Source organism: Mesoplodon mirus (genome assembly GCF_964341445.2).
Source record: "Mesoplodon mirus genome assembly, chromosome: 13".
NCBI classification, from domain to species: Eukaryota; Metazoa; Chordata; class Mammalia; order Artiodactyla; family Ziphiidae; genus Mesoplodon; species Mesoplodon mirus.
This window is the reverse complement of record NC_138989.1, coordinates 47,291,224-47,318,693: the sequence shown is the minus strand read 5'-3', so window position 1 is coordinate 47,318,693 and position 27,470 is coordinate 47,291,224. Positions and strand designations below refer to the sequence as shown.

Sequence of the window (27,470 nt, the reverse complement as noted above, 5' to 3'; positions counted from 1 at the left end):
CTTTTTTCTTACTACACATTAGTTTTCATAAATGGGAAAAAGTGTTACCTGTTTGGTTTAGCCTCTCTCTCTCTCTCTCTCTCTCCCTCTTTCTCTCTCTCTCTCCACCCGTCCCTTCCCTTCCTCCCTCCTACTGATCTATGTAGAACCACTATCCACTATTCAAATCTACATTTAAAAAATATTTTTTAATTGAAATATGTTTGACATGTACCATTGTGTAGATTTAAGGTACACAACATGTTCATTTGACACATTTATATATTGGCATCTGATTGTCATTGTAGCAATAATTAGCACTTCTATCACAATACATAATATCATTTCTTTTTGGTGGTGGGAATAATTAAGTCTAGTCTCAGCAAGTTTGATGATTATAATATAATATTGTTGCCTATATTCACTATGCTGTGCATTAGATCTCTAGGGCTTTTTACTACTCATTACAAGTTTGTACCTTTAAACAACATCTGTCCTGTCCCCACCAATCCCCCAAAAAGGCAAAAGGAAAAGCACCTCCATGCTCTTAGAGATCTCTACCTCTTCCCAGATCATCTGAGCTGTCAAGCAATGGCCCTGGGTTCTGAAGGCTACTTTTACATATTTGCTGCCAGAAATGAGCAAATAAATAAAAATGTGGTGCTTGTAGCCAAATAAATGACTATTTGATTCAAAACAAAATTTCAATGGAAAAGAATACTCATCTGAGTAAAATTAAATAAATTGTACTTTCTACCTTCATTTAAAGTATTTTTGTAACAGGAACGTGTAATCACAACCAGCTGAAATTCTGAAACTGATTAATTCACAGCCTGGTGCTGTTCACTGAAGTTCTCTTGGATTCCTCAGCCTTCAAGAAAACAACCCCACTGCTCCAGAGAAAAGAGTCCTTTCGGGGAGGGGCAGCCCCTCTTGCTGTGGGCACATACTATGGGTAGAGGCTTCACAGAGCCCAGCGCTGACTCATGGGGAAAAAAAGCAAACTCGGACAGTAAAAAGCAAAGAAATTAACCATATCCTTATAAGGCACAGAACCAATTCCTGAGTAGAACAAGTGGGTTATCATTAATAATTCTAATAAAAATAAGAACAGAAATCCCAGTATTTCACAGCAAAGAAAGAGGCTAGAACCACTGAGAGTAAAATCTGGGTAAAATCTGGAAGTATCTCACTCCTGTTACCTTTGCACCGGCCCATGTTGGAGTGATCACTCTCTGGCCCCTCAGGAACCTGGGAGACCCGTTGCCAGTCAGCATTATCTTCTGAACTTTGAATCATACCACACACATTTTCCAGTTCAAAATCGCACGACTCCATAAAGCTCAAGGAAGAGGCTACCAAAGCAAAAAAACAATGATTGACGCTCATATATAACATGATAATCTAAGTAGTAAAAAACTGAGATTATCCAGAAGCACTAGGAATTCTAGGATGACATTAAAGGGGACTCGTCACTGATTCTGGGTGATGGTGGCTTCAAGATCTCTTGATATCTGCAAAACCAAGACAATCGACCAACTGTGTAGTTCTATATAAGCTGCCTGCCCCAAGTCTTGTTTATCAGGCTAACTAATTATAGAAACCTGAGTCTACACTCCCCTAGTTATTCAGAGTAATAAACCACAACCTGGATTATTTGATCCCATTTATATTATGACTGTACACCTCATTTGGGCTGTAAAGAGTTTTGAATATCAAGTTGGTCCACATTTGCATTAGTAACAGCTTCAAAAACTTGAATGCGGCATGCTCATGCTGCTATAGGACTCAGTTTGTTTTTATATCTAAAGCCCAGACTTGTGAGAAGAAAAACGCTGCTTCCATGTTGTAGTCTGGTATCTGGGGGCTATTCTGTTTTGTTTTGTTTTCTTTCTTTCAGAATATCAAACTTCAACTATCAAACTATTATTATCAAACAATTATCTAACTATAATTTCAGAAAACCCAGCAATGCTTGGCAAAATGGCACAGAACAGAATGTTTTCCTACAGAGCAGAGAGGAAGAGAAGTCATTTCAAAGAACCTGTCACATACAGCAGTTATACAGTTGATTCAACTTTAAGAGATCAGAGTCACTGAAATCCATGCGTTGGCCTATCACATCCATGAAGTCTGGGATCTTTGTCACAATTGTTGGTTCTGATCCATTCTGGAATGCAGTTTTACTGTAGTGCATCACTGAGCTGTAATCATAGGGAACATTCAGGAAGTCTGTTTTTCGGTCATCATAGGATTCAAAATTTTCCTTTTTGCCTAAATGATAGACAAAAATCTTTAATTACTTGATGTTCACAAAATTTAGTTTATCTTACTCCAAAGACTGTTAACTTAGAAATAAAGACTACAATAAACAGTGCAACCTTGGCTACAACTGACACTCTATGGTATTTCAAGAGTGTTTCATATATTCCTATCTTAGAATAGACTATTCAAACATAGAATTGTGATACCAGCTGTCATGCTGAACTTATCTAAGGTTTCATTTCAGCTCAGAATTGAACTTTAGCATTTGGCCTAAGGTTCTAAGAACTGCTAATGGAAAGAAGGATTCTAAAAGGTGTTGTTGAAACACTCAGGGTCATTGGCAATGAGGAGAGGTAGAGTATCCTCAGCGGATGGAGATGAAAATAAGAGGACTTTGGGAGGTGTGGTGGGGTAGGACCTGGGAATGATAACGTGGTCATCAGAAAGGACTGACACCGTCAGTGATTTCTTAGTTATCTTAGTTATTCTTAGTTTCTGGAATACGTGTAGATGTATGTAAATAAATACATTTAGAGAAGATTCCTGACCGCTTAGCATCATACCAATGGGCCACTGATTGCATTGTGAAATCAAATGATTTTGCGGACACAACAAGGTAGATTTGATCAACAAAGCATAAAGATGTGTTATCAAATCGAGGCAGAAGTTTCTAACAGAAATAAGACGTTGGAAATCTTAAAGAGTGAGGCCATAGATTAAAGCTCAACACTTCTCTTGTTCTAGAAATCTTTCAGTTGGCTTCAGTGTCTTCCCCCAGACTCTGGGTAGGGGTGAGGCCAGGGGCAGGTAATGTGATGTTAGAATTGTGATGTCAGGGGCTCTCAGCACAGAGCAGCCCTCACTGGCCTCACTTGACAGCGATGCCATCCTTCCCCTCCCCCTCCCCCTCCCCCCTCCACACCCCCGCCATACCCTATGGAGGCAGGACGAATGGGGAAACTAAGTGTCACTGCAGAAACTGTGAGTTCTAGTCGGACAGGGTTATTAAAACCTTTCTGACTTTGAGCACAAAGTCACAAAAAGTTCAGGCTGTTCAACTACTGCAGTGTTTCCCAACATGGGCTCCAAAGAACAATAAATCCGGGAGATCAGCTCGGTGCTTTGTGACCGCCTAGAGGGGTGGGATAGGGAGGGAGGGAGGGAAACGCAGGAGGGAGGAGATATGCAGATATATGTATATGTATAGCTGATTCACTTTGTTATACAGCAGAAACTAACACACCATTGTAAAGCAATTATACTTCAATAAAGATATTTTAAAAATAAAAAATAAAAAAATTTTTTAGAAAAGAACAGTAAATCCAAATACTCCACAAAAAGAAAAAAAAAAAAAAAAACATGATCAAGTCATTTTGGGAAATGCTCCTCTTGGAGATTTACAATTCATGTTAGTCTAGCAAAGACACTGAACAGTACAGCAGTGTAAATAACTCTAAGTTTAATTTCTTTTAACCTAAGATTTCCCACATTAATTTGACCACAGATTCCATTCCACACAACCCCCCTGAACAAATTGTGCAGTGGCACTACATAAAATAATCTTTGGGAAACACTGGTTTCTAAGATCACATCCAGCTCAAACTGGGGTTCTGGTTCCCCCAAAACCTTCAGGCACTTCAACTCCTATTGAATTAGAGCCAAATCAAGTAAGATCAAAACATCAGTGTTTTCCCGTTATTAATAGCACCAATGGCAGAAGAGGGCACATGTTTAGAAATTCAGTATTTAACTTAAAAACAATGTGAGAAAACAAGATAAATGTACCTGAAATAATTCTGTCCCAAATTATGCTGACATAGTCATCCCGATCAGAACGAGACTGTTCATGCCAGAATCCCAGTGCGTGGAGAAACTCATGTTGAACTGTTGCTATGTTGTCACAGCGCTCTCCGATGGAAAGTTCTTGTTTCCCATTGCGCTGATTTCCCACTGAAGACCAGCAGCTTACAGGAAAGTTTACAGAAGGGGGAGAGGGTTTTATATTGATGCAGGTGGAGGTCCTAGGGCAAAATCCCTAATACCTAATGCACTTAGGTACCCACCTAGATCCTTCACTTATGTTTGGACACCATGTATTTCTCTCAAAACCCCAGTGCGGTATGAAAAGCCTTCCAGACCAGATGATCTTTGAACTTGAGCTGACCCAAATGTTTAAAAAGGAGTGAGTCATCCTCCAGGCAGCCTAGTCCTGATCTTTTCTGGAAATTTCAAATTTTTTCAGATGGTCCTTGAATAAGGGTTTTATAGGTATACAACCATTCAGAACTGCTGACCTTGAGTCAAATAACTATCATCTTCTTAACTGAAGTAGTAAGAGTTCTTAGGTTAAAATAAATTTAAATATACGTGTGTGCATGCATACAGATGGGTTTTACTTGAAGGCAGAAATAAGGAGTATAGAAACGACAAAGAGGCTGAAGTTCCCAGAGTCATAGGGTGGATGGCATGCGATCCCACCTTCCTTGTCTTAACATTGGTGGTCTGGTTGCATGTAAGAAAATATTCTTTTATGGCTAGAGAAAACAGATCCAGCAAAGAGCAATGGAAGCCCCTGACCCCCCAAGGTTAGGGTCGAGGGCTACTGCTGTGATGTAATGTCCCAGCCACAACAGTTCTCATCAGAACACTTAGAAGACCAACTCTTCAACTTACCCATTGCCCTTTAACACTGTTATATAGTTGGGTTCTCCAGACCAAGGCTTGAAGTCAATGCATGTTTTTAGGCGATAGCGTTCAAACGCACTGAGGATAACTCCCCTGGCATTCATTTCTGAGGGAAGAAAACAAACAAAAATAAACATATTAAAATTACCACCACTGAACAGTTCACCATGGAAACAGGCCACGCAATATATTGTTTATCATGAGTTAGTTCCTCCATGAATATTTAGTGTTTTATTTTTTAAAAACTTAGTATACAGTACCAATCAAGTATCACATGTAATTAATTGGTTGTTCTTCAGGTAGCTTTTTTTCACCCCATATATATTTCCCTGGAGTCATTAGAGGTGCAAATAGCAAAAAGGGCATTTCCTTACCTCAGAGAACACATACATTGGTTCGCAGGCAACCAAAATGAACAATCACTGTCACATGCTTCATCTAAGAAGATATAATATGTATTTAAAGCCTCACAGCAGAGTTCTTAATCTGAGGACCTTGAGATGAGAGGGACCATGAATATGTTGAAATAGTAGACAAAGAATTATGTCTCTATCTATATATATCTATCTCTGCAAAGTGCATTTTCTGGGGAGAGCATTCATAAGATTTGCAAGTGAGTTCTGGGTCCAAAACACAAATAAGAACCATTACTTTCAAGTTGAGTGATGCTAACAGGTTAGATAGAATGGAGCTCAAAAAAGGCAGAGGTGTGAAAGCAACAAAGACATTCAGGAAAGGAAGCTCAGAGGGCAACCCAGAGGAAGGAGCTGTATCAGGTGCATATGGAGAGACAGTCACAGCTGGGGTCAAGTACAGTGAAGTGAAGGATGGTGTCTGCTGGGGGGTGGGAGACAGTATGGCAGAGAAGATGGTGTGTGGACTTTGGAACCAGTCACAGCTAAGTTCTCCCCTATCCTCACCACTTATTTTTGATGCATAATCTTTGCCAATTTAATTTACCCTTAGAGCTTTGGTATTATCATCAGATCAGCTAAGTGGGGAATTAAAATCAACTTCACAGGGATATTGTGAGGATAGCAGAGAAAGTAGAGGTGAAGTTCCAAGTACAGTAGTCTCCCTTTATCTGTAGTTTTGCTTTCTGCAGTTTCAGTTACCTGCAGTTAACCGAGGTCCAAAAATATTAAATGGAAAACTCCAGAAATAAGCAACTCATAATTTTTAAGTTACACGCCACTCTGAGAGCTTGGCGAAATCTTGTGCCATGCCGCTCCATCCCACCAGGGATTCCCCAACCCTGGACATCCATCATCTGCTCCCAATACCCAATCATCAACATCATCATGGGTCAGTAACCCAGCATCACCCGAAGCAGATGATCCTCCTTCTGATGTGTCATCAGAAGGTCAATAGTAGCCTAACGTTACATCACAATGCCTACATCATTCACCTCATTTCATCTCATGATGCAGGCATTTTATCATCTCACATCATCACAAGAAGAAGGGTTAGTACAGTACAATAAAATATTTTGAGAGAGACCACATTCACTTAACTTTATTACAGTGTATTATAATTGTTCTCTTTTCTTATTACTTACTATCTCTTCCTGTACCTAATTTATCAATTAAACTTTATCATAGGTATGTAGTATAGGAAAAACATGCTATATATAGGGCTTGGTACTACCCACAGCTTCAGGCATCCACTGGGGGTCTTGGAACATATCCCCTGAGCATAAGGGGGCACTACTGTAAAGTGAGCATTTATCAAATGTTTATTTCCTTCCTACCTTCTTACATGTCCATTGCACAAACATTTAAAGACATTATTCAGAATGCCTCTGTCTAGGTGAAAGTAAAGAACAAGATACATGTGGGACCTAAAATCCATGAATCTATAAGAGGCACTCAGAATTCAACCTTTTACAATATCACACAAATAATACATGTTCATTGTAAGTTAGAAAATATAAACAAGAAGAAAGAGATTATAAAATCTTACCTAGAAATAATCAACCACATTTATCATACTTTTTTCTTATGAATACATACATACATAATATACATATTTTTTATAAAAAATAAAGTCACAGCCTACATAATATTTTATAAACTATTTTTTCACTAAATAATATATCTTAAAATCTTCCTTCATCAGTAAGTTTTGTTTTTACCATTTTAATGGCCACATTATATGACGGTAAGATACATAACTAACTTCCTATTGTCAAATATTTAAATTGTTTACAAATTTTCTGTATTGTAAGTATTACATTTGGGTCACTATTTCAGATCTAACACTTCCTTAAAATAAGGCATGATGATACCAACCACCACATGACTGTTTTTGAACTGAACGTAAAAGGAGCTTGCTTGCCTTCGATTTTTATCAAAGCTTAATGAGGATAGTTTCTATCCTGCGTTGAATTGTTTGGAGACCCAAATAAAGGAATAAATGTGAAAGTTTTGTAAAAAGTATAGCTTTCTACCAAGATAAAATCCTTTTTTACCCTGTGCCTTTATTTACCAAGGGCTTTAATTCACTTTGCATCACAGATGCAGAAGAGCTCCACCAGGGATCCTGTTACCTAAATTCCCAGGCTCCGAAGGACAACGCAGGTCCCAGACAAGCCTAGGAGTTAAGCAAGCAGCTGTTTAGAATTATCTTCCCCTTGTTAGCCCCTTCCTGCTCCTAGCACCTTGGTCTTCATTTCTATTCCCACCTTTTACCCCTTTCCTCCTCTCCCTACTTCCCCCTACCACTCACTTCAAATCTGGCACTCAGGCAAGCAACTGTAACTCACTCACAGGAAGCTATACACCCTTGCTTCAAGTTTTACCCCTTTCAGGTGAGTTGCATCTTAACAGCCAGATAATACCTGAGGCTTAAGCTAAAAGACTAAAGCCTTACTGGCAGCATTTCATATGGAAAACAGTTTGGAGTTTTCTCAAAAGCCTAAAAATAGAACTACCATATGACCCAGCAATTCCACTGTTAATTATATATCCAAAAAAAACAAAAACACTAATTTGAAAATATGCATGCACCCCAAATGTTCATAGCAGTACTATTGACAATTGCCAAGATATGGAAGCAACCTAAGTGTCCATCAACAGAGGAATGGATAAAGAAAATGTGGTATATGTATATATACAATGGAGTACCACTCAGCCATAAAAAATAATGAAATTTTGCCTTTTGCAGCAACATGGATGGACTTGGAGGGCATTATGCTAAGTGAAATAAGTCAAAGACAAATACTGTATGATATCACTTATGTGTGGAATCTAAAAAGTAGGACAAACTAGTGAATATAACAAAAAATGAAACAGACTTACAGATATAGAGAACAAACTAGTGGTTACCAGTGGGGAGAGGGAAGGGGGGAGGGGTAATATAGGGGTAGGGAACTAAGAGGCACAAACTATTAGGTATAAAATAAGCTACAAGGATATATTGTACAACATGGGGAATATAGCCAATATTTTATAATAAGCATAAATGTAGTATAACCCGTAAAAATTGTGAATCACTATATTGTACACCTGTAACATATAATATTGTACATCAACTATATTTCAATTTTAAAAAAGCAAAAATTTTGAAAAAAGAAACAGGTACATAAAGCTCATAAGGTTAGGATAACTTTGGTTAAAATACATGGCAAAAATAGCCTAAGAGATACAGTCAAATTAAAGCTCACTGATCTTTCACAGAACACAGGAGAATAAAGTTTTTAAGCTATATATACATACATATATATGTATATATATGTGTATATATGTATGTATATGTATTATACACATACATATATATGATTTTGAAACAAAAGTATTTTTAAATTTTTAATCAAAAGATTAAAATCAAAAATAAATATTTAAATAAGGAGAGGTTGGTAAAAGGGTACAAACTTTCAACTGTAAAATAAATAAGATCTGAGAATCTAATGTAAAACATGGTGACTATAGTTGATAGTACTGTATTGCATAACTGAAATTGCTCAGAGAGAAGAACATAAATGTTCTCACACACAAAAAAAGGAGAAATACATGAGGTGATGGATGTGTTAGTTAACTCGATGTGGGAATCCTTTCACAATGTATACATATGTCCAATCACCACAATTACAATTTAAATATCTTATGTCAATTATACCTCAATAAAGCTGAAATTTTTTTAATTTTAATAAAATGTTTCAGATTTTTCCCCAGTTCCAAAAGCCAATGAACATCATTCTCTCCTGATGCTACACAAGCTCTTTATAGCTTCTAATCCTATTAATTACTGTTGCTTTGGCTTTTTCTACCCTACTCTTGGTTTTTCATCTGTTTAATGGCCAATCTTCCCTTCTCAAAAATCTCTATCAGGTCTCCCATCTATATCAATTCCAAAAAGTTGCTCTCCCAGGCTGAATTCCATTCCTTGCCATCTTCTTACTCAATACAATCTTTCTGGGTCATCCAATAAGATCCATTATCTATGAAGTACTCATTATATGCAAGGCACTATGTGAGAATCTCATCCATATCCATAGCTTCAACCATCTCCTATACCCTTAATAACTCCCTGTTAGATTTCTCTATCTTGAATGACCAGATCAGACACCAAGCCATTATATGATATCTCCACCACAGTGAGCCTGATGCATTTCAAATTCTGCATGCCAAAAACCAATTTCCACCACATTTCTCTATCCTACCCTCTCCAAGACATATTCCCTATTCTTGTTAAAGGTGTTACCATCCACCCAGTTGTCTAAGACATAATCTTGGACCCTAGCACTTCTTTCCCTAGACTCACCTTCTTCTTGATCTCTTGGAGCCAATCACCAAATCTAATTGTCTCCTAAGCCTCTCTTAGAATTATCCACTCTTGTCTATCCTCACTGAGAGAGTCTTGGTTCAGAAACTCTTTAATCTTTCCCTGAATTTCTTCAAGAGTCTAACAGATCTTCCTACTCTCTTTCTGTCCCACTGATAATACATCTTCTGTACTGCAACCAGAGTGATAACAATCTCACTTCTGCATTGAAACCTTTAGCGGCTTCACATTACCACTGGTATACACACCACGTTCTTTAACATGGGGAAGACTCAAGTCCTTCCCAATCTGAAGTCTGCCTACCTGTTCAACTTCATTATCTCTCCTCTGTCAACCTACTTCCCAGCAGGGGTTTTCTTCCTTTCCCCATGCCTTTGCACATAGTGATCCATCTGCCTAGAGCATGCTTCCCTTGCTGTCAGAGGCTGCACTAGCCCCCATAGTTCCCTTCTGTGAATTAGAAAGGGCCACCTCACTGTACACCAGAAACTAACACAATATTGTAAATCAAATATACCTGAAAGGAAGAAAGAAAGGGAGGGGCACCTCATCTGGGCAGATGTTGCAAGTGCTGGCTTGGCAGGGGGATGAATAGTACTTCATGCAAAGAAATGAATGCTCTTGATGAATATAATGCAAACTTAATTTCAGTCCCACTTGTGCCCCCTCCCCAGGCACCTATGTGTGGTGTACAACTTGCACAAGCTTCATGGCAGCCCTACTGCATAGGGTCACCTGCTCCCTAATGCAAATGCCTTTATATCTAGGTTGAGTTAAATGTCCTCCAGTGTGCTCCCATAATATTTTGAACATATCACTAATCATTACATTTACTGCATTCTATTATAATTAGCTTTTGGTTTATCTGAATCTCTACCAAAATGTATGATATGTAAGGAAAAATTTCCCAAATGGCAGTTCCTAAACTGATGCTGGTCAAGGATATCATTTTTACTAAATGGGGACCATGTTTAGAGTTTTCCATTACAATAAATTTCTAATATAGAACAGCTGTCCTTTCTTTTGGATTAGGTTCTTCTGACTTTTTAGTATTAAAACATTATTTATTTTATTTAAAAAATGATGATAAAAGATGATAATGGGTTCTTGTTGTTTAAGTTCCTCAATTGTCCAAATAAAATATTAGTAAAATAATGACAGTTCCTAAAGTCTTGTTTGGTTGGTTGTTTCATGTTTCAAACTCATATGTAAAGTCTGAACATATATGAAACCACTGCTTTAAAATAAAGACTAGTTCCCTAATCTTTATGTCCCAAGCATCCAATACAGAGTAGGCTCTCCATAAATATTGGTTGAATTCATCCCTTTATTGGTCAAAACTCAGTCAATATTTCAGACAAAATCATTTAGGTTCTGTTCATTTTTCATTTTGCTTATTTTTTTTAAAGTGTACTTAGCCACACAAAACAACAAAGAAAAAAACCCTTAAAGGCCATGTGATTCTTCCCTTGGAAATACTGTCATCATATTCTGTCAGGAACATACATTAGTTGTGGGCACTCCAAAGTGCATACTAACCCAAGCTATCGTCTAGAACATATGGAATAATATGAGGCCATCTATATCTTTCTCCAATGATGGAATTTCTTTCTTGTACCTGTCAAAAATAAGTGGGAAAGGATTCATTGAATCTATCAGTCAAAAATTTATGAAACAATCAATAGTTAATCTAGAAATAAAGGAAGTTTTAAGCTTTCCCAGCCAGCCTAAACAAATTGCCAGTGTGTGTGCGTGCATATACACATGTGTGTGTATGCCTACTTTTATCATATTATAACAAAGGTTTTAGGAGGAAATCACTAATTTCTGTTTTTTTTAATAAGGAGAATGACAAGCATTAATATTTCCTTTAATCTTATCATTTCATTTCAATTATTCATATTTTTACATATCCTTGTAATAGCTCAAGTTCATGGGCCTAACGCATAGTGAGGCCAAACAAACCGAAACATCAGAGTTTGGAGGAGAGAAAGGTTTATTGCAGGGCCATGCAAGGAGATGGGTGGCTCAGGCCCCCCAAATCCCCAAGCTCCCCAAAGTGTTTCGGTAAAGCATTTTTAAAGGCCAGGTGAGGGAGGGTGGTTGCAGGGTATGTGATCAGCTTATGCACAATTCTCTGATTGGCTGATGGGAAATCACTAATTTCTATCATTAATTTTGTTGATAAAGTTGAAGAAGGCTCCATGCAAAATCATGTAAATAATGATTGTTGGAAAACTGGACAATAAATATGGTAGATTCATAGACTAGTTTCCTATACTAGAGATTAAAAATATACAAGAAGGAAGTGATAGCAAAACCTCAATCATCTTGATCTCATAATATCAGAAAAAAAAATCACACATGAGCTAGGCCAAAGTTTTCAAACAATTTTAAAGTATTTGAAATTTTTTTTCCTGGTCTATTCATTCTTTATCAAGTATGTTTTTCTAACATCTTTATTGGAGTATAATTGCTTTAAAATAGTGTGTTAGTTTCTGCTTTAACAAAGCAGAATCAGCTATACATATAACAAAGTGAATCAGCTATACATATACATATATCCCCATATCTCCTCCCTCTTGTGTCTCCCTCCCAATTTTTTTTTTTCTTTTTTCGGTACGCGGGCCTCTCACTGTTGTGGCCTCTCCCGTTGCGGAGCACAGGCTCCGGACGCGCAGGCTCAGCGGCCATGGCTCACGGGCCCAGCCGCTCCGCGGCACGTGGGATCTTCCTGGACCAGGGCACGAACCCGTGTCCCCTGCATCGGCAGGCGGACTCTCAACCACTGCGCCACCAGGGAAGCCCCCTCCCAATTTTTATAATAGAAAGCTAATAATGTTTCATTAATGTATTCAACCAGCCACCAAAATGAACACTGTTTAAGAGAACAGATATCCATTGGTAACCAAACTACCAATGTCTCTACCTTCCTAGAGCTCTTATCTAGTAGAGGAGACAAACAGCATGTAAGAAAACAGTCTAGGGACTTCCCTGGTGGCACACTGGATAAGACTGAACACTCTCAATGCAGGGGGACTGGGTTCGATCCCTGGTCAGGGAACTAGATCCCACCTGCATGCTGCAACTAAGAGTTCACATGCCACAACTAAGAGTCCACACGCTGCAACTAACAAGCCAGTGAGCTGCAACTAAGGAGCTGGTGAGCCGCAACTAAGACCCCACGCAAGCAAATAAATAAATAAATATTTTTTAAAAAGTTTAAACAGGATATATTTAATAGTATCAGAGGAAATGAAAAAGGGAGATGTGGACAAGAATAAAGGGATTAGGGGAGTGTATTAGATAAAGAGGTCAGGATAGGACTCTTTGAAAGGATGACATTGAAAGTGAAATAAGAGTGATAAGAAAGAGCCAGTATTGAAAGGGGCTCTGGAAAGATCATTCCAGACAGAGCAAGCAGTAGTTGCTCTGCTCTGAGGTAGGAATATGCTTGGTATATTTTGCATGTTTGAGGCCCGTGGCCTAAGGAGATGAGATCAAAGAAGAGAGGAGATGAGAGGAGAGGTAGGCAGGAGTTAAATCATGCAAAGTCCTAAAGGCTGTGGGTAAATCTGGATATTATTCTAAATATGGTAGGAAGCTGTTGAGTTTCAAGCCAGGAAGTGAAATGGTGGTGTTGCTTATTTAAAAGTTCACTTTGCTGTGGGGGATAGGGGACAGGGACAGGGTGGAAAAGATTCTAAGAGGGCAGCATTTGAAGCTGATAAATTAGGAGAAAAGTGGATTCTTTGGAGTATATATACTTTGGAGATAGAAATGATAGAACTTGCTGATGGAGTGGATGGTGGGGTGAGGGAAACGGAAGAAGCAAAGGTGACTCCTGGGTTTTTTACTTATTCAGTGGAATGGGGAGAGGGAGTGGTGATGACTTTACTAAGAGGGAAAACTGGGGAGGAACAGCTTGTATGGGAAATCAGAGTTTAGTTGAGGACACATTATGTTTGAGGTATCTCGTAGACATTCCAGTGGAACTGATGGATTAGCATTGGGATAGACAAGTCAGGAGCTCAGGGGAAGGAATGAACCAGAGCTATACATTGGGAGTCATCAGCATAGAGATGACATTTAAAGCCCTGGTACAGGGTAGGATCAAGAAGGAGAGAAGAGCAGACCAAGGACTAAACCTCAGACACTGCAGCTCTGTTTCTTGAGTTGAAGTTCACAGTGGGGGTTGAGGAATGTTTAAGCTCCCTTAAACTACATGTAAGGGCTTCCCTGGTGGCACAGTGGTTGACAGTCCGCCTGCCAATGCAGAGGACACGGGTTCGTGCCCCAGTCCCAGAAGATCCCACATACCACGGAGCGGCTGGGCCCGTGAGCCATGGCTGTTGAGCCTGCGCGTCTGGAGCCTGTGCTCTGCAACGGGAGAGGCCACAGCAGTGAGGGGCCCGCGTACCGCCAAAAAAAAAAAAAAAAAACCTACATGTAAGGTACCTGTGTTCATCTGTGTGTCATGATGGCTAGGTTAAGAACCAGTACTCTTTATGATAGTTTGGGAAGATCTTTATGTGGCAACACTATTCTCAGCTGTCAGAGTAGGAGTCACAAAACCTTTCTCTTATGGTAAAAACCTGATTCATTGAATTTACAAATTCAGTTTAATTTTGCTTCAACTGGCTTTAATCAGTGAGGTTCTATTTAAAAATGAAAATATCATATTGTTCCCATAATGAAAATCAGTCAGATCAATAAGACCAAAGCATACCAGGTGAGTGTTGGTGGTTTTAACCACACAGAAATCTGAGTAATGAATGATGAAGATACTATTATATGAATCCCTTAGAGTATAAAGTATTCATTGACTAAATGTGTCAACTATGATTCTACACCCTTAGAGATAGTTGGGCTTAACAAAGTCCATGCTGTCCCATCATTCTCAGATACTCTATTTTAGCTTGCAGTGGTTAATTGAAGGTCTTTCCTTGCATTGTTTCAACTCACCCCATCAAATCTGATGTCTCCCTCAAAAAGATCCAGTCCCAAATCTAAGAGGGAAGATAAAAATTTGTGTTATCAAATTGGATTCAAACTCCCCACTTAATAAAGTATTTTGAAAAAAATCCACAAACCTTCATTGATATCAAATATATCCTGGTCAATTCCACCATCTACATCTTTAACAAAAAGAACAAAAACACATTGAACATTGTGTTTATGAAAGAAGAAAACCTTTATCAATTACCAATTAGAAGTAAGCAAGGTTCTTTTGCCTCAGATAAGAGAGTACAAGGCTCTGATTCAACATACATTGATTGATTGATTGATTGATTGATTGAGGCCTTCCATGAGCCAGGCTTGAGGCTATGGGGCTTTTGCATATATACTCTGGTTTTACCCATGTCCCTTGTATGCCAAATAACTTCAGGAATAAGAAATTGGTCATTCCATATAATATTAAGCTTAATTTGAAAGACTAGATTAGATGACTAGATTAAATAGGAAGCAAATGTTTAAATTTGGTCAAACCAGTACAATCTATCCATATATTTATATTCCTTGCTAATAGTGTACCTTGGAACTCTCAAGCAAAATTCCTAATTTATATTTGAATTATCATTAAGTTGCAAAGGGGTAGATAATATGGCCAAGTCTCTAAGTGTACAACTGAATAGGACAGACATCAGGTCCATTTGATTTGACACAAAATAACAAAAATAATAATAGTAGGCATTTTATGGGATGCCGATGTGTCAGTCACTGTGTTTGGACTTTCTTATACCACTTTTTTTGTTTTTTGCTGAGTAGGTGGAACCCCGGAGCAGAAACAATAAAACGTTCCTCAATAAGTCAAAAGAAGCAAGCGCTTGATCAAAGTTCAATGCAATTGTGCAATAATGCATATGCAATTATGCACTGTGCTTAGCATTAAATGTGTCCTAAGTTCTTCTGTTCTGTTGTTCTATTATTCACATAACCTTTTTTTACTATAACATAGGGCAAAACTCAAAATAGACTCACCAAAGATTTCTGGGGTTGGCTGGGAAACAAATACATAAAAAAAGATATATTATTATGATGCCCGTGACATAAATGGTCTTATTGACTCCAATTTATATCTAACCATTTGTGGGGTTTTCTTTTTTCCTTAATATTATGGATAACTTTCTGGCATATACCCAAGAGAGCTAAATCAGAGTCTAAGATAACTTTTTGACCCAAGGGTCTTCTCATTTCATACAAAAAATTAAACAGCCTGTTGTATGGATTTGAAGGTGAAAGCAACAAGAAACCAACTTCACAGGTTGAAAAGAAGGCAGAACATAAGTGTCCTGCCCTCAATTAAGTGTTCACTTTAAACATGATTTAAAGTGAACATGATTCTAAAGAATTCATGGAGCTATGCTTGAAAAACCTAATAATTTATTCCCAATATTGAAATATTATTATAATTTTTCACGATCCTTTAAAAAGAAAATTTTATTGAAGACCTCATTAACCATGGTTTACTTTCACATTTCTCTCAAGACTCCACCTTCAAAGTCAATACCAAATACTCCAGAAAAAAAATCTATGGCTATACTTTGCAAGTGGAAGAAAAAAAAAAAAACTTCTGAAAATAGATTCGCTACAGGTGATCAAATGAAACCCAGACCACATACCCAACGGAATAAACTAAGTAAACCTGAGATTTCTTAGTGAAGTCTAGTTTAAAAAGCTCATAGGACTGGTAGACAGTAGGTCTGGGTTTTATTCCTGCTTCCACCAACTAACAGCAAGTCAGTTCACCTTCCTGATACTTAGAATATCTGTATAATACGGTCAGTGCCTGCTTTGCCTGGGTATTATGATGGTTATATGATGTAATGTGAAAGAACTTGGTAAACTTTGTCATACAAATGTAAGGTACAATTTTATTTAAATACTTACCTGTAGATACTAGAATCTAGATACTAGAATCAGTTGGGGTGTTTGGCAAGCATGGGAATAACTGGTTGGATGATGACCATCCTTTTTGATATTAATTAGAGCCTTGATTGCCTCACACTTGGCCACACACAGGCACACACTCACAGAGGAATGCCAACACACCTCCTGAAAAAAGTCAGCGAGTATTTGTTCATAATTACAGTTTTAATAAGTCTTCAATAGTATCTCCTGTTCTCACTGCTGTAGTTCTGTTCACAGACTATCAGCTCAACATAATAATTGTTATTTAAAAATCACAACTAAAGGTTCCCCCCCAGGCACTTGAAACTTCATTTAAAACCTGATTATGAAAACAAACAAACAAAACCTGATTATGGTTACCAGAGGATAAGGTGGGGAGGGACAAATTGGGAGATTGGGATTGACATACACACATATACACAAATCTATATAAGATAGATAACTAATAAGAACCTGCTGTATAGCACAGGGGACTCTACTCAACACTCTGTAATGACCTATATGGGAAAAGAATCTTAAAAAAAAGTAAATAAAGAGTGGCTGTATATATATGTATAACTGATTCACTTTGCTGTACACCTGAAACTAACACAACATTGTAAATCAACTACACTCCAATAAAAATTAAAAATAAATAAATAAAACAAACCTCAAGTCGGTTTGTGGTACCAACTACCTGTCACTGTAGAAAGATAGGTCTAACCTGATGAAGAAGCAGAAAACAAATCCCATGCTACAAAACGTAAGTATTTGCTGTGCCCGTGACATTCATCATTCACTCCATCATGTCTCACATTACTGTAACAGCAATATGTGTCACATTTCACAGTAAAAATGGAATGATTTTCAAATTTCACATTTTACATCTTATGAAAAGAAAACTTGTCACACAACAATGAAACTGAAGATAAAACATAACTTTATGTCAGTGTCCCTGACTTTTCTTCTGGTGGGTCTTCTTCTCACTCCCAGTACCCTGCCTGTCCCTGCTCACCAAAAAGAAACGTTTATTTCACTGACACTTTGAAATTCCTTTAAAAACAAAAAATGAACAAACAGATTGTTCTTTAATAATCGGTATCAACTACCCCCAATTTTTCTAGTTGTTTTCCATACATTGTTTTCTTACCAAGCCAAAAACCTGGAGGAGGGCAGCAAAGAAAAGAAATGAAGGCAGATACCAAGAATCCATGCTGTCACTTCCAGCTGAAAGTTGCAAACTATGAAATTCAGAGTAGCATTTACTTTTTAAAAGGCAAACATCATAACGTATAGCCTTTGATCTTAATGATCCATCTGGCAGGTCAGCCCACTGCAGTAGTAATACCTCCAGTCAAAAAGTTAAAGTCCAGAATCCTTAACACTGTTCTGCAGAGTTCATTGGTTGTTTTTTTGTGTGTGGTTTTTTGTTTTTTTTTTCTCCTGTGTCAACATTCAATAGCCAAGTGCCTGGCTGAGACCTGTTAATAAGTTCTCTAATGTATAATACTGGTCGCCAAGATTATTAAGTGCCATTTGAGGGAAAAAAAATTCAATTAATTTCTAAACTCAATCTTTCAAATGGAAACATTTGTGAAGCTCTTTCTGCCCTTGTAGCCCTGAGCTGCTTTAATATATCCATGTATGTCCATGGCTGTTTATTGTTCATTCATTTAATAAAAATGTATTGAATTACAATACAAAATCCATTAATGTCCTAGAAACTTGGCATATTTGATATTCACATATAAAGTAGCAATAGCAAAACAGCAACATACGTCTCTCCTGAAAATTCCCATCAAGCAAAGTCAAGTGGGAGTTAGAGTAAAAGACTAGGAAAGGTCACTGGTTTTCTGAAAAACTAGTGTCCCCAATCCATCTCTCAATTCTTTCTTTTTCCTCTTGGGGTAATTTCTCTTTAGAGACAACCTACTCTCTCATTTCCCACACTTTCACTCTCAACTTAAGTGTAATGCAGGGTAATATTTTTGAAATACGAATTTTTCCCCTCAGTATGTCCTTCCCCACTCAAGATTGGTCTTTGCTCCATTCCGTGCTAATAAAAAGGATATGAAAAGACATGTAGGGGCTTCCCTGGTGGCTCTGTGGTTAAGAACTCACCTGCCAATGCAGGGGACACAGGTTCGAGCCCTGGTCCGGGAAGATCCCACATGCCACGGAGCAACTAAGCCCGTGTGCCACAACTACTGAAGCCTGCATGCCTAGGGCCCATGCTCCTCAACAAGAGAAGCCACTGCAATGAGAAGCCTGTGCACCACAACGAAGGGTAGCCCTCGCTCACCATAGCTAGAGAAAGCCCACGTGCAGCAACAAAGACCTAACACAGCCAAAAAATAATTAAGTAATTAATTTTTTAAAAAAAGACTAAAAAAGAGATCCAAGGAAACAGCAATACTCTACAAAAGAAAGCATGTCTTCAGCGGAGGAGAATAACTCCTAAGAAGCCAAGAATGGCCCAGAAGTATCAAAGAAAGCTACCAGGTCTGAGGGGCCAAATGGATAGGAATAAGCCCAGAGATTAACCCACGAGCATACAGCCACCTAATTTATGACAAAGGAGGCAAGAACATACAATGGAGAAAAGACAGCCTCTTCAGTAAGTGGTGCTGGAGAAATCTGGACAGCTACATGTAAAAGAACGAAATTAGAACACTATCTAACACCATACACAGAAATAAACTCAAAATGGCTTAAAGACCTAAATGAAAGACGAGACACTATAAAACTCTTAGAGGAAAACATAGGAAAAACACTCTTTGACATAAACCACAGCAAGATCTTTTTTGACCCACCTCCTAGAGTAACAGAAATAAAAACAAAGATAAACAAATGGAATTTAATTAAACTTAAAAGCTTTTGCACAGCAAAGGAAACCATAAACAAGACAAAAAGACAACCCTCAGAATGGGAGAAAGTATTTGCAAATGAAACAACAGACAAAGGATTATCTCCAAAATATACAAACAGCTCATGGGGCTCAATATCAAAAAAACAAACAATCCAATTTAAAAATGGGTGGAAGACCTAAATAGACATTTCACCAAGAAAGATATACAGATGGCCAAGAGGCACATGAAAAGATGCTGAACATCACTAATTATTAGAGAAATGCAAGTCAAAACTACAATGAGATATCACCTCAAACTGGTCAGAATGGCCATTATCGAAAACTCTAGAAACAATAAATGCTGGAAAGGGTGTGGTGAAAAGGGAACCCTCCTGCACTGTTGGTGGGAATGTAAGTTGATACAACCACTATAGAAAACAGTATGGAGGTTCTCTAAAAAACTAAAAACAGAACTACCATATGACCCAGCAATCCCACTTACTGGGCATATACCCTGAGAAAAGCATAATTCAAAAACAAACATGTACCACAGTGTTCATTGCAGCACTATTTACAATAGCCAGGACGTGGAATCAACCTAAATGTCCATCGACAGATGAATGGATAAAGAAGATGTGCCACATATATACAATGGAATATTACACAGCCATAAAAGGAAATGAAATAGAGTTACTTGTAGTGAGGTGGATGGACCTAGAGTCTGTCATAAAGAGTGAAGTAAGTCAGAAAGAGAAAAACAAATACTGTATGCTAACGCATATATATGGAATCTAAAAAAAAATGGTACTGATGAACCTAGTGGCAGGGCAGGAATAAAGACGTAGACATAGAGAATGGATTTGAGGACACAGGTTGGGAGGGGGAAGCTAGGGTGAAGTGAGAGTAGCATCAACATATATACACTACCGAATGTAAAATAGTTAGCCAGTGTGAAGCAGCAGCATAACACAGGGAGACCAGCTCAGTGCTTTGTGATGACCTAGAGGGGTGGGATAGGGAGGGTGGGAGGGAGGCTCAAGAAGGAGGGGATATGGGGATATATGTATGCATATGGCTGATTCGCTTTGTTGTACAACAGAAACTAACACAGTATTGTGAAGCAATTATACTCCAATAAAGATCAAAAAAAAAAAAAAAAAAAGAATGTCTCCACAGCAGAATGCACAGAATGACAACAAGGGACCAGACAGACAGATGGATGTTTCAGAGGATGCTTGTGAGGACACATGACATCAGGAGCAGATGGGACCTCAGCTGTTAAGTTTAGGCACAAGCCTAGGGGTAAAAGATGGAAATCCTGAATTGGCTGCAATTAAATATCTCTCACTTATATGGATAGGGACCCAAAATAATAGTTATGGTTACAAAAAAATAAAGGTATTTATTATATAATTCTCTTTTTGTGAGCTGAGATGTGAAACTGAGACTCCTGACTGCATTCTATGTGTCGGGACAAGCAGCTCACATTCGAAGTTAGCAAATTGGAAGCGGCAGATAAGAAGCAATAGTTCCTACAGGACTGTTGGAGTCTGTTTTGGACCCTAATTACAGCATATGGACAGAGCCTTTTTACAAATCTCACATAGTCATGGAGGCATGGCTGAAATCCAACTATAATGTGTTTTGACTACAGTTAATGGATATCTTTTACATTTCCTTCTTTCTGGGGTTGTCATTGATGCTCTTTAATGCAGAAGCTACACTTGGCTTGTCTAACACACCTCCAGTTTCCCTCACTTGTACCCCACCCCTAGGAAACTTTTTCAAGCTCATCATGGAATCTGAAGTTGGATCCCAGGAAAATGTCTGCCTCTGGATGCTGGTCCTCCTCTGGTCTTCCTTTCTCCCAGGTAATATGGAAGGAACAGGTATCCGTGAACAGGAAACCCAGTGCTTGAGATTCTAGGCCTTATGGATTGCTCTGAAAGCCTCTTAAACTATCAGGAAAGCATATTTCTCTTAGGAATGTGATTCTCAAGATCCCCATGGAATATGAGTACATTCTAGACCTGAGGGTAGCAGACCATGAGTGTAAAAAACTTCTTAACAGGAAATAGTACAGAGAGATTGCAACAAAGATCCAAAAGACTTTGTATCTTTCTTCTTGTAGTGCCTGTTTCCTTCATCTGACTCTTTCCCCCCGCAAAAAAATAGTCTTTCAGGAACAGAGTTATAGATACAGAGAATAAACAGGTGGTTGCCAGAGGAGATGAGGTGGGGGGAAGAAATAAATAGGTGAGAGAGATTAAGAGGTGTGGACTTCCAGCTGCAAAATAAATGAGTCATGGGTATGAAGTGTACAGTTCGGGGAATATAGTCAATAACTATGTAATATGTTTATCTGGTGACAGATGGTAACTAGACGTGTAGTGGTGATCATTTTGAAATGTATAGAAACATTGAATCACTATGTTGTGCAACAGGAACTAACATAGTGCTGTAGGTCAAGTACACTTCAAAAAAACCCAAACAAACTCATAGAAAAAGAGATTGGATTTGTGGTACCCAGAGGCAGAGGGTGGGAGGAGGGGGAATTGGATGAAGGCAGTCAAAAGGCACAAACTTCCAGGTATGAGATAAATAAGATCTGCTTTCACCTTCTGAGAGGGTCCACATTCTGTCCATGGAATGTGTATCTCTCTAAATAAACTTGCTTTCACTTAAAAAAAAAAGATAATTAATACTAGGGAGCTTCCCTGGTGGCACAGTGATTAAGAATCTGCCTGCCAATGCAGGGGACACGGGTTTGAGCCCTGGTCCGGGAAGATACCACATGCCGTGGAGCAACTAAGCCCATGCACCACAACTACTGAGCCTGCGCTCTAGAGCCTGTGAACCACAACTACCGAACCCGTATGCCACAACTACTGAGCCTGTGTGCCACAACTACTGAAGCCCGCACACCTAGAGTCCGTGCTCCGCAACAAGAGAAGCCACTGCAATGAGAAGCCTGCTAGCTGCAACTAGAGAAAGCCCGCACACAGAAATGAAGACCAACCCAGTGCAGCCAAAAATAAAATAAATAAATACATTTATTTTTAAAAAAATAGTAATAATAAATAAATAAGTACTAGGGATGTAATGTACAGCATGGTAAATATAATGAACGTTGCTATGAGTTCTATATGAAAGTTAAGAGAGTAAACTCTAAGAGTTCTCATCACAAGGAAAACTATTTTTTTCTGCTTCTTTAATTTTGTATCTACATGAGATGATGGGTGTTCACCAAACACTGTGATAATTATTTCACAGTGTATGTAACTCAAATCATTATGTATGTAGGCAAATCACCTTAAGCTTACACAGTGCTGTATGTCAATTATATCGCAATAAAACTGGATGAAAAAAAAGTTTTGTAAGTTATTTCATTAATTTCCCAATGCTAAATTTTTATGAAATCTTATAAGCACTTCTATAACATACTGGGGAGGTACATAAATTTAAATTTAATTAAATGGATCTAGGAAAAAGGAAAAGAATGCGGGGGTGGGGCGGTGGTGACTAGAGAAGTCCCTGGGCAGCTAGGGGGGCACAAATTCAATAGGGGTTCAGCCAAGTGAAGGGCAGAAGAGCTCCTAAGACATCTGCACACCCTGGCGCTGAACAGACCAAATCATGTTCTTCACACAGATCTTCTAAGCCCCTCCCCACATTACCGTCTCTTACCCCATTTTTCAAAATTGTGGTAATTTACTGTATTAGTCAGGGTTCTCCAGGGAAACAGAACCGATAGGATGTATATATAGATAGAGAAAGAAATTTATTTTAAGGAATTGGCTCACGTCATTGTGGAGGCTTGCCAGTCCAAACTCTGCAGAGTGGGCCGGCAGGTTGGAGACCAAGAGAACAGTTGATGTTGCAGCTTGAGTTCAAAGGCAGTCTGCTGGCAGGATCTCCTCTTCTTCTGGGGACCTCTGTCTTTTGTCTCTTCAACCCTTCAATTGATTAGATGAGGCTCACCCACAGTACGGAGAGTAATCTGCTACTCAAAGGCTACTGATTTAAATGTTAATATCATCTAAAAATATTTTCACAGGGACATTTAGGCTTATATTTGACCAAATATCTGGACACTGTGGCCTAGCCAGGTTAACACAGGAAATGAACCATCCTGTGATGGTTACCTTTTTGCTGCTCTTCTTTTATTGCCAGACCTGTTTATGGGATGGCTACTGGTCATGCTAGAGGTGACTACTGTTGCCACTTAATACAAGTGGCTTAATTGTCAGCTACACCCCTGACTGAAGACAAAGATGTTATATATCATAGTTCACAAGGACCATGAATGACAATACAGTCACATCTTTGATCAAAGGACTGGGAGTAACCTTTGAGATGTCAAGAAGCCAACTGGCTGAGGGAGTGAGGAACAATTCTATTCCTACACAGAATGATCCTTCTTCAAATCTCTGCACTTGGGGGCTTCCTTGGTGGCACAGTGGTTGAGAGTCCGCCTGCCGATGCAGGGGACACGGGTTCGTTCCCCGGTCCGGGAAGATCCCACATGCCATGGAGTGGCTCGGCCCATGAGCCATGGCCGCTGAGCCTGTGCGTCCGGAGCCTGTGCTCCGCAACGGGAGAGGCCACAACAGTGAGAGGCCCACATACCGAAAAAAAAAAAAAAATCTCTGCACTGGTTTCATAGAGGGAGCTCTTCTGCTAAGAGGCAGCCCACAAAGAAACAGAGGGGGGGAAATCGCTGCAGCATGATGAGATAAACAGTGTCCTGCCATCACTACAAAAGGATCAACAGGTGGCTCAGAAAGTTCTGCAACCCTAATCTAATTCAGCTGGCCTGGTGCCATTAAGAATTCACCCCAAGCTCCAACAGGTCCAGAGTGGGCATCCACTAATACTCGTTCATCTATTTCATGAGATTGTTCAAGAGTTTTAATGCCCTCAAACTCCAGTCCAGTTTACTCCTCCTGTAGCTCAGGCCTGCAAACACCTGGAAGAAGGGATGAATCATTCCTTCTTCATGCTTTGGTTGCACTTATGTATGGCACTCATTACCCAAAAGTATAGTTATTATTTACAAATCTTCCTCTCCCAAGTAACTAACTGAAATCAGTCTCATTGAAATTTGTAACTCCAATACTTGGCACTTAATACATGCTTGGTAAACATTTGTTGGGAGAAATGGGAATGAACTATGGAAAATCAGTATCTAGAAAATGCTCTAATTTCTGTAAGCCTACCCCAATGCCACTAGGCACATAGCACTTTTTTATGGGCACAGAGGCCAACAAAACCACATGTTTTTGTCCTAAGTGTTTTTGTCCAATAAGAACTAACATTTCCCACTGGGAAGAAATGTAAGGCTTTGTTGTGATCTATTGTTATGGGTTTCCTGTGTACACATCAATGTTTCATGGTTTGGTTGAGCCAAATCAGACTTACGTGCAAAATGACATAAGAGTACTTCCCGAGGGTGGGGTTGTGTATGCCCGACACTAACACACTTTAAAAGCCACTCATCAACATGAATGTATTCAGTGTAAGCTCACTCCATTCATTTTCAAGAAAGTTTCAGCCGAATACCCAATAACCATAGTTTGTCAGTTGTTCTTTAAGTAAATATGGTGTTTTTTCATGGAATGAGAAAAGCAGCTAAATCAGTTCACATCTCAAGCAATCACATAAGTGCTTTTCCTCAAAAACATGTAAGTTGAGAGCATGGATCATTGGCTATTTGGGTCAGCTAAGATGACACTGTTATAGGCCCTGAGATACAATCACTAAAGTGCAACTAATCTGGTTTAACAACTAGCAGGTGGCACTTTCCATGTGCCCAACACAACGTGCGTCATCCAGCCTGTTTTCCCCTGCGTTGGCTTTTTGTTTCATTTTGTTTTACAGTGGCCTGCAGAGGTAATCCACCCAGACATGTGCTAAAATGACAACTACTTTACAAAGAATACGTAAATGACACTACCTGCTGTGCAACAACAGAAAGAGAGCATGAAGTAAACAAGGTCCCACACAGTGCGCAAGACCCGACTGGTGCACTGGGGGATGAACTTGACTCTGCTACATTGGGTTGTTCAAGTGTCTGGTGTCAATGGCACTGCTTAAGCCTTTGCTGCTTCTGGTAGGCGAAATCTTGCTGGGCAGCAGCAAAGGAAATTTGAGAGACTAGTCTTCTTTCTTCCTTTCATTTTCTGGGCTCCAGTTTTTAACTCGCAATAACATTAAGCCTGGGTCACTTTAACCGCAAAAATTACTGAGAAAGGAAAGCTTGAGTGTATGATTCACTTCATTGTTGTCGACTGTGAATAGAAGGGATCTCTGAAGCACTCAGCCAGTGTGTCTGGCTCCTGGTCCTTCTTGTCACGTGTGCATTCCTCTGCAGCTGTCCCCTAACTTTTTCTCTTGAAACCCATTTTCATTCTGAAAAATGATTGAGGACCCCCAAAGAAATTTTACTGTTCTGAGCTACCTATCAATATTGACCTTATTAAAAACTAAAACTGGGCTTCCCTGGTGGCGCAGTGGTTGAGAGTCCGCCTGCCGATGCAGGGCACACGGGTTCGTGCCCCGGTCTGGGAAGATCCCACATGCCGTGGAGCGGCTGGACCCGTGAGCCATGGCTGCTGAGCCTGCGCGTCTGGAGCCTGTGCTCCGCAACGGGAGAGGCCACAACAGTGAGAGGCCCGCGTACCGCAAAAAAACAAAAACAAAAACAAACTAGAACTGAGAGAATTCCCCAGTGGTCCAGTGGATAGGAATCCGTGCTGTCATTGCTGAGGGCCCTGGTTCAATACCTGATCAGGGAATTAAAATCCATAAGCGATGTGGCATGACCAAAAAGAAAAAAAAAAAAAAACCGAGAAAAAAATTTAAATGAATGTAATTCATTTTAAAATAGCAATTTAAAACCTAGTGTATGTTAACATAAATAATATACTTTAATGAAAAATAAGTATATATTAAAAGACAAAAATAAATTAGTGAGAAGAGTGGCATCGTTTTCTGTTTCTGAAAATCTCTTAATGTCTGGCTTAATAGAAGACAGTTGGATTCTCAGATGCACTTCTGTGTTCAATTCTTTGCAACATATTGTTATGATTAAAGTATATGAAGAAAATTTGGCCTCAAACAGAAATGTCAGTTGAAAAAGGAAGGAGTGGTTTAATAGCTTTTTTGGGATAATTGTGGCTGTTCTTCTCAAATACTATACCCAAACTTGACAAGCTGTAGTTTCTTAAACCACATCAATGAACTTTTCATACTCTGTTATATTAAAATCCATTGATCCATCTTGCATTTTGAATGGATCCTCTACTTATGCATTGTCACATCATTCACCTTTTAGAAAATCTAGATCTTCCAAACATTAACACATTTAATTGTACCTTATTAGATAAGTCTCTTTGTTAACATCACCATCAATCTCATCAGAAATGTTTATAAGTATTTGGGAAACTGTCAAATTCGTGATGGCAGATACAAGTTTTCCACAATTCTAACTTTCTCTTGAAAGCTCCATTATTATCATTGACAATAAATACTTCTAGTTGGTTTCCTGGACATTTTAGGCTCATTCAATTCATTTGCCAAAAAATTTCTGTCAAATACCTAATAACCATAGTTTTGTCTGTCGGTTGTTCTTTAAGTAAATATGGTGTTCCAGGAAAAAAACAACTAGTTCAGCTCACATCTCAAGCAATCACACCAATAATTTTCCTCAAGACAAAGATCGTATTTTGCAATGTAGCAAAAGTGCTCTGTGTGAACTTTCCACTTTGTCACACATAATGTTAAAAAGATGTCCACTCAAAGGTCTAGATTTAACAAAATTACTTTTTATAGCTTCATCAGGACATTTTAAAGGTAGACTGTTTTGTTGATGTTTTTACTGCAAGTGCCTGACAGTAAAGAATACAATGACTACTGTGCCAGTGCCTTTGCATCAAGGTGCATTGTCAACACAGTCAAAAAAAAAAAAAAAAAGGCCAAAATGTCAGTATTTTATGAAAATAGTTTGACCTGTGGAGCC

At 38.8% G+C, this 27,470-nt stretch overlaps 1 protein-coding gene across 1 annotated transcript in view; it reads right to left on the bottom strand.

Annotated features, from left to right (window-relative positions):
• The window catches only part of MEP1B (meprin A subunit beta), a gene marked incomplete at both ends in the record, with an annotated part of 57,143 nt that extends 39,328 nt beyond the window's left edge, over positions 1-17,815 (bottom strand). The window contains 9 exons of the mRNA XM_082640605.1: positions 1,182-1,334; positions 2,035-2,253; positions 4,030-4,208; positions 4,918-5,035; positions 11,251-11,329; positions 14,677-14,720; positions 14,805-14,849; positions 15,694-15,712; positions 17,753-17,815. Coding sequence (XP_082496731.1) covers positions 1,182-1,334; positions 2,035-2,253; positions 4,030-4,208; positions 4,918-5,035; positions 11,251-11,329; positions 14,677-14,720; positions 14,805-14,849; positions 15,694-15,712; positions 17,753-17,815 — 919 coding nt within the window. The remainder of the gene's footprint in view (positions 1-1,181; positions 1,335-2,034; positions 2,254-4,029; positions 4,209-4,917; positions 5,036-11,250; positions 11,330-14,676; positions 14,721-14,804; positions 14,850-15,693; positions 15,713-17,752) is intronic.
• Positions 17,816-27,470: the final 9,655 nt, after the last annotated feature.